Source organism: Lipophrys pholis (genome assembly GCF_963383615.2).
Source record: "Lipophrys pholis genome assembly, chromosome: 19".
NCBI classification, from domain to species: domain Eukaryota; kingdom Metazoa; phylum Chordata; class Actinopteri; order Blenniiformes; family Blenniidae; genus Lipophrys; species Lipophrys pholis.
Genome location: NC_137647.1, coordinates 2423857 through 2436602, shown reverse-complemented (window position 1 = coordinate 2436602; position 12746 = coordinate 2423857). Strand labels below are relative to the sequence as shown.

General features: G+C 41.5%; 1 protein-coding gene across 1 annotated transcript; it reads right to left on the bottom strand.

Moving 5' to 3' along the window:
- Positions 1–2468: 2468 nt before the first annotated feature.
- Positions 2469–9164, bottom strand: LOC308125045 (tryptase beta-2-like). Its single transcript, XM_080488520.1, has 6 exons — positions 8889–9164; positions 7092–7112; positions 6311–6473; positions 5954–6231; positions 5116–5249; positions 2469–3401 (listed from the first exon to the last, which is right to left on the bottom strand). The coding sequence occupies exons 1-6, from the start codon at positions 8938–8940 to the stop codon at positions 3123–3125; spliced, it is 927 nt and encodes a 308-aa protein (XP_080344646.1). The 5' UTR covers positions 8941–9164; the 3' UTR covers positions 2469–3122.
- Positions 9165–12746: the final 3582 nt, after the last annotated feature.

Sequence of the window (12746 nt, the reverse complement as noted above, 5' to 3'; positions counted from 1 at the left end):
GACTTTCTCCGGCTGTGGCATGTCAAGCACCGTGTGTCCTCCGTTGGCTTTCCACAGTCGAACGGCAGGGTGGAAGTTGCTGTGAAGTCTGCCAAGCGCCTTCTAGCGTCCAACACTGGTCCGACTGGCAGCCTTGATCATGACCGCTTCCTGCGTGCGATGTTGCAGCTGCGCAACACACCTGACCCTGACTGCAACCTCTCACCAGCACAGATTATTTTCGGCCGTCCACTCCGGGATTCACTTTCTTTCGTCAATAGACTGGAAAAGTTCTCAAACCCACATGTCCGGCCGCTTTGGCGCCAGGCATGGGCGGCAAAGGAAGATGCTCTACGGACCCGGATATCACGCACCACCGAGTCTCTGAGGGCTCACACTAGGCCTCTCCGCCCACTGAAACTTGGTGAGACAGTATTCCTCCAGAATCAGCTGGGCCCGAGCCCACGCAAGTGGGACAGGTCAGGGGTGGTGGTGGAGTCGCTGGGGCACGATCAATACCGAATAAGGGTTGATGGGTCAGGTCGGCTGACTTTGCGCAATCGGCGATTCCTCCGTGCCTATACTCCGGCCTCCCCCTACACTCAATAGCGGCCACCTGTGCCGTCAAGGCCCTCGGTGCCTGGGCGTGAGACCTCACCTGTCAATCTGTGCCCTGCAACGCCCCAGGAATGGTCTCTGCTGCCAGAGGACGGACCCCAGGGCATGGCCCCAGTTGCGGCCCCGCCCCCTGACCTTGAGCCTCATGGTGACCCCGCCTCTATGGATGTCGCGCCGCCCGTGCCGTCACAGGCATCACTGCCCGCTCCCCCATCACCCCAGCTCTCACGTTCATGCCGAGCGAGGAAGCCCCCCCGGCACTACGAGCCTGAGACTGGCCATTGGATAGAACTCTGAGTCCGTTAACCTATCCCATAGCTTTCCGGACTGGGGGGGATGGAGGATTTATCACTGGCCACTAGGGGGCAATGTAGGATATTGCAATGACCGGCTCAGTGAGGAACCGGCCATATTTGTTGATATGCACATGTTCATGTCAAGGTGGTTTGATTGTGCTGTTCAGCCTAATTCATGTAAGTAATGTTTAATGTTTTATAACTAAATGAATACAACAACTGCATAATATGAGTAATGCTGTAACATGTGATGATTCATGTTATGTTGTATGTTCACATTTAAGAGTTATTACTATTTGCTTATACTGCAATTGTTTGTATCATTGTAGGACTCCTTCATCTCTGTCATTAAAGAAATAATTCGACATTGAGGAGTGTTTCTTCAGTTCTCATGTTCGCCCAGTAGATGGAGCTGGAGTTCAATGTAATGAGGAGCTAAAGCAGGTAATGAATTTTTTAACCGTGTCAGTGTGGCTCAAGGTCCGAATGCAAAGTTTATTTAGTTGTCCTGGATTGTTGGAACTGAACATTATTTTGAATCAAGCATGATTAAAGCAGAGGATTGTGAAAAATGGAAAAACTATAAATGGATCGTCATATACAAGGACAAACGGCACATTGGACATTTGTTCATCAGTTTATTATTCTCCAATTATTAGGAGATATCGGAATCAATATGATGCGTTCAAGGTCAGCTCGGAAAAAATACTATTAGAGAAAATTTGATTAAATGACTTCATGATGCATTTAAATGTAACATAACAGATTAGCCCCAGTAAATTAGATTAACTGTGAATCTGCCCATTAATAAGTGAATTAGAGCAGTAACTAATCACTTATATATGCAGTAATTGTTTTTTGTTGTTTTTCTTTAGAGATGAAACTAGTAAGTGTGAAAAAAAAAGAAAAATTAATTGAAACAGTCTGCTGTGCAGATCCTGGTTGTGTTAAAGATTCTCTAATTCCTCACTGACAAGATTAGAGAAAATGATTACATACATTTACAAATGCTCTGTAAAGTCTTAGAGATAAATCAATTGTGGTTTCGCCTATCATCGCTCCTGACAACGCTTTTCAATTCAATTTAATTCAACTTTATCGATATAGCACCAGATACAACACAGTCATTCCTAGGTGCTTTGAACAGTGGGAAATCCCCCCAACAAACATAAGCAGACAGATGAAGCATTCCAAAAGGCTTTGAGGGATGAATTGATGTGTTGTTTGAAAATATTCCTGATTTATCTTTGGTTTTCTCTAAACTCAGACTGAGTCATTTCCAGTAAACCAGCCCCAAACCGCTTTCGTTTTCTAAAATGAAGCTTCTGCTTGTATTTGTTTCCAAGTATGTTAATAAAAGAGTCTTATATTAATAAGTGCTCTCTGTTCACTCGCTGTTTAAAAGAGCTGTCATGTTTCACCACTAGGGGGCTCTCTCAATCTAAAAAAAGCCAAGATCGTTGTAACGTGGTTTATAAACTCACTGTACTTAAATGAAGTTAACATTGGCTGACATTGACTAATGATGAAGAGCTCCACCTCTAGAACAAACCCTACAGCTCGACAATAAAGCTTCACAAGGTATAAATATAGAGTTTATTGAACACAAACAGGGAAATAATGATCGTCAATAACCACATGCCATTTATTCATACACAGTTATTATATAATTATTCATAAATACACAAAGTTCAAGGTTGAATACATTCATCATCCATAATAACCTCAAATTTGTACACATGTTGTTATGTTGGTACATCACAGCGATAAATTGCTTAGCACGGAGGCTGGCCCACAGTGATAAATACTGACAATTAATAAATTATGATTATGAATGCGCATTGAATTATGGAGTGATTTTAGAGTAACAGTTTCAACCCGCAGGCTCAAGCTAAACGCAGAAAGGTTTCAATTTATTTGAAAGGCATGATAAAATAAAATTTCACAAGTAATTTTTTTTAAATATAATTACAAAAAAATCTTTAAAAAATAAACATCATTCGTCTTTCAAAGACGCCCAAAATTACTTGATTGTCGTTCTTTGCGGGAGAATTCCGCGTCTAAAATGAATAATTACAGGAAAAGCAATGAGAACATTGTGAAATCGCTTCATTCCAGCAGCAGAAATTCTTTGTCATTTTCTGGGTAAAAAGAAATTTGGATGTATTTTAAATAAAATACATCTTATTTTTGCCATTTGAAGCATCAGATTGACTCCCAGCATGAAGCCTAAACGTCCTGCTGGAGGAAGAGGAGCAGAGGAAGAGTCAGGGCGAGGACACAAAGCGATCCGGGCATGGAGGAAGAGGAGGACCTGACGACCATCCTGATGGCGATGAAGCCCGGTGGGTTGGTGGTGATGTGGCCCCTGATCCAGGACTCGTACTGCGACACTCGGGCGTAGACTCCGGGGTGCTTAGACTCGCCGCAGCCTCTGCCGAAGCTCACCACGCCGCACTCGATCCACAGAGACTCGTTTTTAACCACCAACGGACCACCGGAGTCCTCCTGAACACACACACACACACACACACACACACACACACACACACACACACACACACACACACACACACACACACACACACACACACACACACACACACCTTCAGATCAAAGCACCCGGACAACGTCACACTAATGCAACAGCTGCTGGTTCGGAGTTGCTACCGCCCGAAATGACTTGTACTTCTACTTCTACTTCTACTTCTACTTCTACTTCTACTTCTACTTCTACTCTGTTTAAAAGCAGTTTGCATCCTTAGAGTTGCATTACCGCCATAAAGAGGAAGTCCCGCCCCTTTAGCCGGTGGGGGCTAAACGGGCTAATTTGCTCGTGGCTAATGGTAGCCACGAGCACCCGCGATGTATATTCTTCAGACCAGATATCAAATCTGTTCTTCCTCTCTACTTCCTCCTCTTTACTTCTTCCTCTCTACTTCCTCCTCTCTACTTCTTCCTCTCTACTTCCTCTTCTCTATTTCCTCCTCTCTAGTTCCTCTTCTCTACTTCCTCCTCTCTACTTCCTCTTCTCTACTTCCTCCTCTTTACTTCTTCCTCTCTACTTCCTCCTCTCTACTTCTTCCTCTCTACTTCCTCTTCTCTATTTCCTCCTCTCTACTTCCTCCTCTCTACTTCTTCCTCTCTACTTCCTCTTCTCTATTTCCTCCTCTCTACTTCCTCCTCTCTACTTCCTCTTCTCTACTTCTTCCTCTCTACTTCCTATTCTCTATTTCCTCCTCTCTACTTCCTCTTCTCTACTTCTTCTTCTCTATTTCCTCCTCTCTACTTCCTCTTCTCTACTTCCTCCTCTCTACTTCTTCCTCTCTACTTCCTCTTCTCTATTTCCTCCTCTCTACGTCCTCTTCTCTATTTCCTCCTCTCTACTTCCTCCTCTCTACTTCCTCTTCTCTACTTCTTCCTCTCTACTTCCTATTCTCTATTTCCTCCTCTCTACTTCCTCTTCTCTACTTCCTCTTCTCTATTTCCTCCTCTCTACTTCCTCTTCTCTACTTCCTCTTCTCTACTTCTTCCTCTCTACTTCCTATTCTCTATTTCCTCTTCTCTACTTCTTCCTCTCTACTTCCTCTTCTCTACTTCTTCCTCTCTACTTCCTATTCTCTATTTCCTCCTCTCTACTTCCTCTTCTCTACTTCCTCTTCTCTATTTCCTCCTCTCTACTTCCTCTTCTCTACTTCCTCTTCTCTACTTCCTCTTCTCTACTTCTTCCTCTCTACTTCCTATTCTCTATTTCCTCTTCTCTACTTCTTCCTCTCTACTTCCTCTTCTCCATTTCCTCCTCTCTACTTCCTCCTCTCTACTTCCTCTTCTCTACTTCCTCCTCACTACTCCACGTCTGCTGGCGAGATGTTTTCTAACGTTTTCTTTCTGCGTCTGCTTCTTCAGATTCACACTGTGAGCTTTGTTCACTACCCAGAATGCACTGCGCGCTACGTCCCCCCCCCCCCCCCCCCCCCCCCCCCCCCCCGCCTGATATAAAGTCTCTGATTGTCCCTAAGATCTTCTTGTGTTCATGTTGTACGTAAACTGGATCTCGTTCTAGTTCGTTTGCAAGTGAACCAAGCCCAGGTTCTCACATGGGGGGTGAGTGTGTGTGTGTGTGTGTGTGTGTGTGTGTGTGTGTGTGTGTGTGTGTGTGTGTGTGTGTGTGTGTGTGTGTGTGTGTGTGTGTGTGTGTGTGTGTGTGTGTTCATGGACTCACCCGACACCTGCCCTTCCCTGCCTCACCGGCACAGATCATGTTGTTGGTGATGAAGCCGTAGGAGGAATTACAGCTTTGCTGGGACACGATGGGAACGTTCACCTCCTGCAGCCTCTGAGGCGGCGGCAGCGGCCCTGAGAGGAACAACGTACATCGTCATGGTTACTCTGTCACTCACCTCAATAACGAGACAAGAAGACAAGAGACGACTGGAGGTAACATACGTGTTTGTACCAGTTACCCAACAGTACTTTGCTAAAGTCACTGCTTGTTCCTTTAGAGGAACTTTACGTGTTACTGCTATTAAGAAGCCACTAACTGTCTGGTCCTGGCTGGATGATGAGCACCGAGGTAGAATCTTTCTCATTTTCTTAATTGTGTCGACAACAAGTGGACCGTATGTGGGAAACCCAAATATCTGAGATTTACTTTCGTGACGATTATGATTTAATCGTAAACGTGGCAGAGAAGGTAGACTAATACTTGGGTTTCATGTAATTAATACCCGGGTTTTGCTCTTTGAACTTAACAAAAGAATGAAGCAGTTTGAGCCTCACAGGAGGGTCACCTGGTCGTCCGCTGGTGGATTTATGCTCACGGTAAAGCTCCAGTATTTGTTTGAATGTATTTCTTTCATTTCTTTGTGTTCGCTGTGAATTGCCTTGTGTATCAATGGTGTCCTATCAATAAATTTGCCTTGCCTTGCCTTGCCTTGCCTTGCCTTGCCTTGCCTTGCCTTGCCTTGCCTTGCCTTGCCTTGCCTTGCCTTGCAAACTGATGAAGGTCATTGTTGGTATTTGACCCCTGTGATACAAGGAGACGCCCTGCTGACACTCACTTCCCACGTCTATGGTTCCCCAGCCGGTGACCCAGGCGGAGACCCCGACCTCTAGCTCACTGCCGGTGCCCGCCAGGCACACGGGCTTGATGAAGTTGCTGAAGGTGACGGAGCTGGAGAGCCGCACCAGCGCCACGTCGTTGTCTCCCGTGGCGCTGCTGTAGCCGGGATGGATGATGATCTGCGACGCGCTGCGCGACACCTCGTTGGGGTTGGGCGGTTCCTGCGTCTGACGCCCGAGGTAAATCATCAGGTCCACTTGGTTGTTGATGATGTTCCTGAAAGACGAGGTCGTCAGGGTTAGGGTGAGACGCTGGGTGGAAACTCGGGTGGGGGTGGGGGGGGGCGGGAGCTCACTCGGGGAAACAGTGGGCGGCGCTCAGCAGCCACAGGTTGTTGATCAGAGAGCCTCCGCAGAAGGACCTGTTCTGGAAGTGCAGGTTGGCCTGCCATGGCCACGCCCCCTGGGCAGCGTCCTCGCCGCCTATGATCCGGGTGTTTAGCGGTGCCTGGCCACACACTGGAGGATCAGTTCAGAAAGAGCGTTGGGATTACAATCTGCTTCGACTGGATTACTTGTTTTACAGTTTCAGTTTACAGTTTATTTTTATTTCTCTGCACGTTTTGATGTTGTTTTGTGAACGTGCTCCCAACGCTGCAGAACGAGTTGTACGCCCCCCAAAAAAAAAAAAAACGGCGAGAAGAAAAAGAGAAGTAAACTATGGTTTAAGGCGGTTATTCCATTTTGAGTTGAGTAAAGTGTCGACTATCATGTAATACTGACGTGTTTCATTTGTGGGCGTTAAACCTAAATGTGGTCGCTCACTTTTTACTTTCAAAACAGCTTTGGGCTCCAGTTGGTGCAGTTGGCCCTTAAAGCTCCATTGCTATAGGATGAAAACGTTTAAACCCCCAAAAGATGAAGGAAAACTTTGGTCTCATGTTGTGTGTGATGGATGATTTCCCGACCATTACACCATCAGATGTGGATTCACTGCCTTTTCTTTTTTTTTTTTCTTTTTTTTTTTAGGTTCTCTTTTGTGTGTTGGATGAAAATCAGACGACGAACTCCACGGCCATGTTTACAAAAAAAACAAAAAAAAAAGACCAGATTAACCAAAGAAAAGACAGAACTCACCATCGAGCTGCGCGTCGATCCCTGTGGGAGAGAGACGGACAGGATGTGAGTGTTTCTGTGAGACACATCTGAACCAACCTGGAGAAACGCCACACTCACACAGGATTACAGTGACATGAACGCCGCTTTTAAACGTACATTACATTGCATATGTGGAATAAAGACTTATGAAAGTACAAGTACGGATAGGATTTAAAGCTGTAGGCAGCGTTGACGGGTCCTCACACATGTTGGAACGTGGAACTTTATGGAGAACCATCAGATTTTCATTGAGGCGCCATGGCCACGCCCCCTTGAGATTTGAGTGACATTTTAAAATGTTTCCATCAGGAAGGCCTGTGGTATGAAATCACTGGCCAGATTTCAGGTCTCTATGACAGACCGCCCTCGGAGGCCCTCATTTCAAAAATGTCATGCAGTAGACGTTACGAATGTGAAAACAATGTAGGGGGGCGCGATTGAGCCATATTTCATTCGGAAAGTTTATTTCGGACATGTGGGAACAACAACAAAACAAAAGATATAGTAAAAACACGAACAACCATAACAGAGCAAAGCGAGCAAAAAAACTAACAAAAAAACAAATAAGGAAGTAAATAAAGAAAATTAGGACGAGGCAAAGCTTATTGGCTCCTCCCCCTTCTCCACCTCAAATTAATACCTCTCTAGCTCTTTATGTACATATTTACCAACAAACTCTATGTAGCCATACTGACAGGAAAGATAGTAAATAGAATTATAAATAAATGATAAATTATCCTCACACCTATGAAGGACTGAATGTGCTACAATTAAATAAATAAATACCCCAATAAATAATGAATTAAATGTGTCATAATTTTTTTTAAATTGGAATTAATTATATAAAAGTGTCATTAAATCAATAAATAATTAATAAAATGTGTAAATAATAATTAAAATTGGAATAAAATGTATAAATATGTTATTAAATGTGCCGTTACTTAACTAAAATACCGATTTATTTCATGTCAAAAAGCATGTATAATTATTTCACTATTTAATTAATAATTTTATGGTCTAAATGGGTCAAAATTAAATAAATAAATACAATATTAAATAATGAATTAAATGTGTCATTAACTAATTACAGTTGGAATTAAATATATAAATGTGTCATTAATTAATTAAAATGTGAATTAATTTTACATAAACAAAACATAGACCCTAATAATACTCAGATTTAGTAGTGTAATTAGAGTACTTGTAAATTTTCTCTTTCACTTTTAAAATTATAAAGGTTATGAAGCAGAATACAGAGACTCAATATGACATAATTATGAGTTCAAAAAAAATAAAAAAATACTATTTGATTACAGGAATGCAAGTACTTGTAAATGTTACTTTTAGTCCAGATTTGTTCAAAATAATTGTCTAGATTATATGATGTAAATTCTATTTATTATAGTATAAGTACAAACTTCAAAGGAATACGCATTAAATTACAGGTATCCAAAAAATACTGCTTTATTGCAGTGATGTGAATAATATATTAATTTTGTTACTTGGAGCTTCTCTACTTTGAAAAATTATATGGAGTAAATTATACTCAGGTATGAGTAAACTATCTCTCCTATAAAGTACATTACAAGTATCCTAAGATAGTAATTAAATGTAATTAACTGCAGTATTTGTAATGCGTGAACAAAGACGGGTGTGTGGAAATAATCACCGGTTGTAAAAAAAAGAAATAATTGAAGAGTGTATTTTATTGTTACCTGTGAAACTGCTTCCAATAAAAAAATTTAAAAAATTAATAATTGCTTGTGTGTCACTGACCTGTGAGTGTGACGAGCAGCAGCAGCAGCAGTTTCTCCTCCATGGTGGACATCCTCTTCAGCTGTGTGAGCGCCGAGGAGCAGCAGTGTACCTGATTACCTGCGAGGAGACACACCTGCAGGGAGACACACCCACCTCTGGGCTGGACCCCCACCAACACACACACACACACACACACACACACACAGATTCATGAATTGATGACAAAGTGAGGACACGACAGTAAAACAGCCAAGAAAGGAACTTCTTTTAAAAGCCCCTGATCCAGTCTGTTCTGTCAACTTTAAGACTTTTCTCAAGTTTCCAGTGAAATTTGGAATCACGGTTACGCAATCAGTTTTAACATGTGGAACATGACAGGAATGTCTGACGTTACATTTAAATGTTGTTTTTAACATGCCGTCAGTCTGATTCACCTCGTAGGTATGAGAAATTATTCCATTGCCTCGTGGGAGTTGTCACGTCCGACCTTACTTTGCCCGGAAGCTTTTTCTTAACGCGTCAATGCGAGTTTTGTTTTTCTAATGCGCCTGAATAGCATCACCGTCACATCGTGATTCATTCCTTTGTCAACCCTCCCGTGTCGCCGTTGAGCCAACACCCTGACATGTTACGCCCTCTCCTGATTTAAACCTGCCTCAGTTTATGAGTTCGTCTTTGTTTGTGGAATTTCATCTTTCTTTTCTTTGGGCTCTATGAGCATTGAACGGCGGTTTTTCTTTGGGGTTTGTCCCTTTTGTTCTGCGCCGTTCATTCAAACCGCTTGGAACTTCTTGTTCCAAATGTTGTGTTGTTTAGTTGGATGAACTCAACGAAACAACCAATCGAAGGAATAGACCCACTCAGTTCAGTCCTCACTGCAATGGGGGGAGGGGGATGAACCATCTGCAGGCCTTAGTGACACTAAAAGACGTCCCCGAAGTTGTCTCATAATTGTGTTGTTTGAAAGAGTAAATCATCTTAAATGAAAGGAAAGCTGTTGTCACGGTTACGCCTCAGACACACATGCAGGCTGCTCAGAGGAAACTCATCATGCTTCATTTGTTTGAAACTTTATTTTTATTTTTTTAAGCCTGAACAAGTTTTAATGTACAAAGTGAAATAGGAGCGGTTTCGGCATCATGCCGTCTTTGACGATTACCCACGATGCAACTCACAGTGAAATCCACCAAAACCCTCTTTAGTCCTCTGTTTGCTGCTTTTTTAAATTAATCTTTATTCAAAGTTCTTGACATTTGTACATTATATGTATTACACATTTTTGTTTTTGTTTTCAGTTGCCAGACAGACCAGCGGACAGCCAAACAGGCAAAATGAAAAACCACAGCAAAACATACAAACAAAAAAAAAAACAACAGAAAAGGAAAAAACCTATTTTTTTTTTTAAGTATAAAAGTTTATAAAAATGTTTATAAGAGAACTAAATATATAAATGCACCGTTGACAGTGCAGAATAATCACATCACCGATCGAGATCATTTCTGGCGTATCAGAAAGGCGAGGCAAACTTATTTATAGAACGCAATTCAAACGCAGGGCAAGTCCCAGTGCTCTAAAAAGAAATGAAAGAAATGTTTTAATAAAACAAATAAATGAAAGCATTACAAAGAAATGAAAGAAATGTTTTAATAAAACAAATAAATGAAAGCTTTAAAAAGAAATGAAAGAAATGTTTTAATAAAACAAATAAATGAAAGCTTTAAAAAGAAATGAAATAAATATTTTAATAAAACAAAGAAATGAAAGCTTTAAAAAGAAATGAAATAAATATAACCTTTCTGGGACTCCAGTCAGTCTCTGCTCCCCTTCCTTCGTAGGGGTACAAGGAAAATAACACCCCGTAATTAATCATTGGAATTTAGTTTCTGTAGTTAAGTACAAAGAGTAAAACTGTCTTAATTCTTTTGTTCGGTACAAAGAGCAAAACCTGTGTATTAAATTTGGAATAAACTCTCTGGCCAGAGTCAGTCAGTGGCTGTGGTCAGGTCAGGCGATTTAAAAAGCAGATTAAATAAGGTAAGAGTTGGATGAAGATACATTTAGTAAAGTAAGTTAAATTTATTGTTTATTTGAAAGCCTGTGCAAATAAGAATGTTTTCGGTCCTGATTTAAAAGAAGTGAGTGTGTCAGCAGTTCTAGGTGGCATGGGCTTACAGTAATCCATGAGTGAGAGGTATTGATGGTCAACCGATTCTAGATTCATGAGCATCGAGCACAGAGAAGTCAGAGGCAGGGGACAGTAAAATAAATAAATAAATAAATAAAAAGTATGCAACGATAAGAGTGAGATGAGAGTTTCCAAAGTAACTTACTGTCAGTTTTATTACATAAATTCCCATATAGTGAGTGTAGGAGCCATTTTAATCCCACTTTAGTTTATGGTTTATTTAATCTTGTGTGTTATTATTTTTGACCACTGGGGGGAGTAGTTCACTGAGCTTGTACACGTCACGTGGGCTTTGGTGATTAAAGGTGCTGGTAACGCAGGTGAAGATACACGGTTCTTACCATGGCCTTGCTCACCACACAGGCATTCTCTGCCGGCACCAGGGGAATAGCTTAATGAAATGTTAATCTCTTTTTTAAATACTCTTTTTGATAAACAAATGGGAACGTGACCAAAAGGAAATACAGTGGTGTGAAAAAGTGTTTGCCCCCTAAACCTAATAACTAGTTGGGCAACACTCAGCAGCAACTACTGCAATCAAGCGTTTGTTATAACTTGCAATGCGTCTTTTCCAACACTGTGGAGGAATGTTGTTCCACTCCTCTTTGTAGAATTGTTGTAATTCAGCCACATTGGAGGGTTTTCCAGCATGAAGCGCCTTTTTAAGGTCCTGCCACAGCATCTCAACAGGACGGAGGTCAGGACTTTACCTAGGCCACGCCAAGGTCTTCTTTTTGTTTTTCTTTAGCCATTCAGAGGTGGACTTGCTGCTGTGTTATGGATCATTGTCCTGCTGTAGAACCCAAGTTCTCTTCAGCTTGAGGTCAGGAACAGATGGCCGGACGTTCTCCTTCAGGACATATTGGTAGACAGCAGAATTCATTTCTGCCCCGTCTCTTTGTCCTGGTGGAGTCATGAACTCTGACCTTAGCTGGGGCAAGTGATGCCTGCAGTTCTTTACACGTTGTTGTGGGTCTTTTGTCACCTCTTGGATGAGTCGCCGCTGCGCTCTTGGGGTAATATTGGTCGGCCGGCCACTCCTGGGAAAGTTCACCACTGTTCCCTGTTTTGTTTCAACATTAATGACTGTTTAACGCTTGGGGTCTCTTTTTCCACCACAACCTCACCGATGTGATTCTACAATTATTCACTAATTTCAACATACTGGATGAAGACACTGGACCATAAAACTGCAAAAACAAAAATACAAAACTGGAGTGGGAAAAAGATATTTATTTTATATTGAGGGCCACAAACGTGTAATGAAACATTTTCACAACTTAGAAAGCAAATCCAATCAGTTCATGTACAAACCAAAGCACAGATATGTCAAAAACACATTTATATGCAACCGTTTACTTAAAAATACAGAATAAAGAAAACCAAGGCGTTTTTGTACAAAACCAAGCTGGTGCAATCATTTAACTGTAACAATTTGCATTGTCTATATACAACATGTGGGTTGAGAATGTGAAATTTCCCAATTAGAATAATTAAATAAACTATAAATTCTATGTCTTTAATTTTTGTAATCATAATATGCAATTACACTTTTAAAACCAATTTGAACATGATTTTTAGTGAATGGGTTGTTCGGGAAGGAACTCCGAAATACCTTATACGTAAGGTATTTGGCGTCCCAAATCACCCAAACAATAATATCAACAAAAAATAAATTAAATTAAATTAAA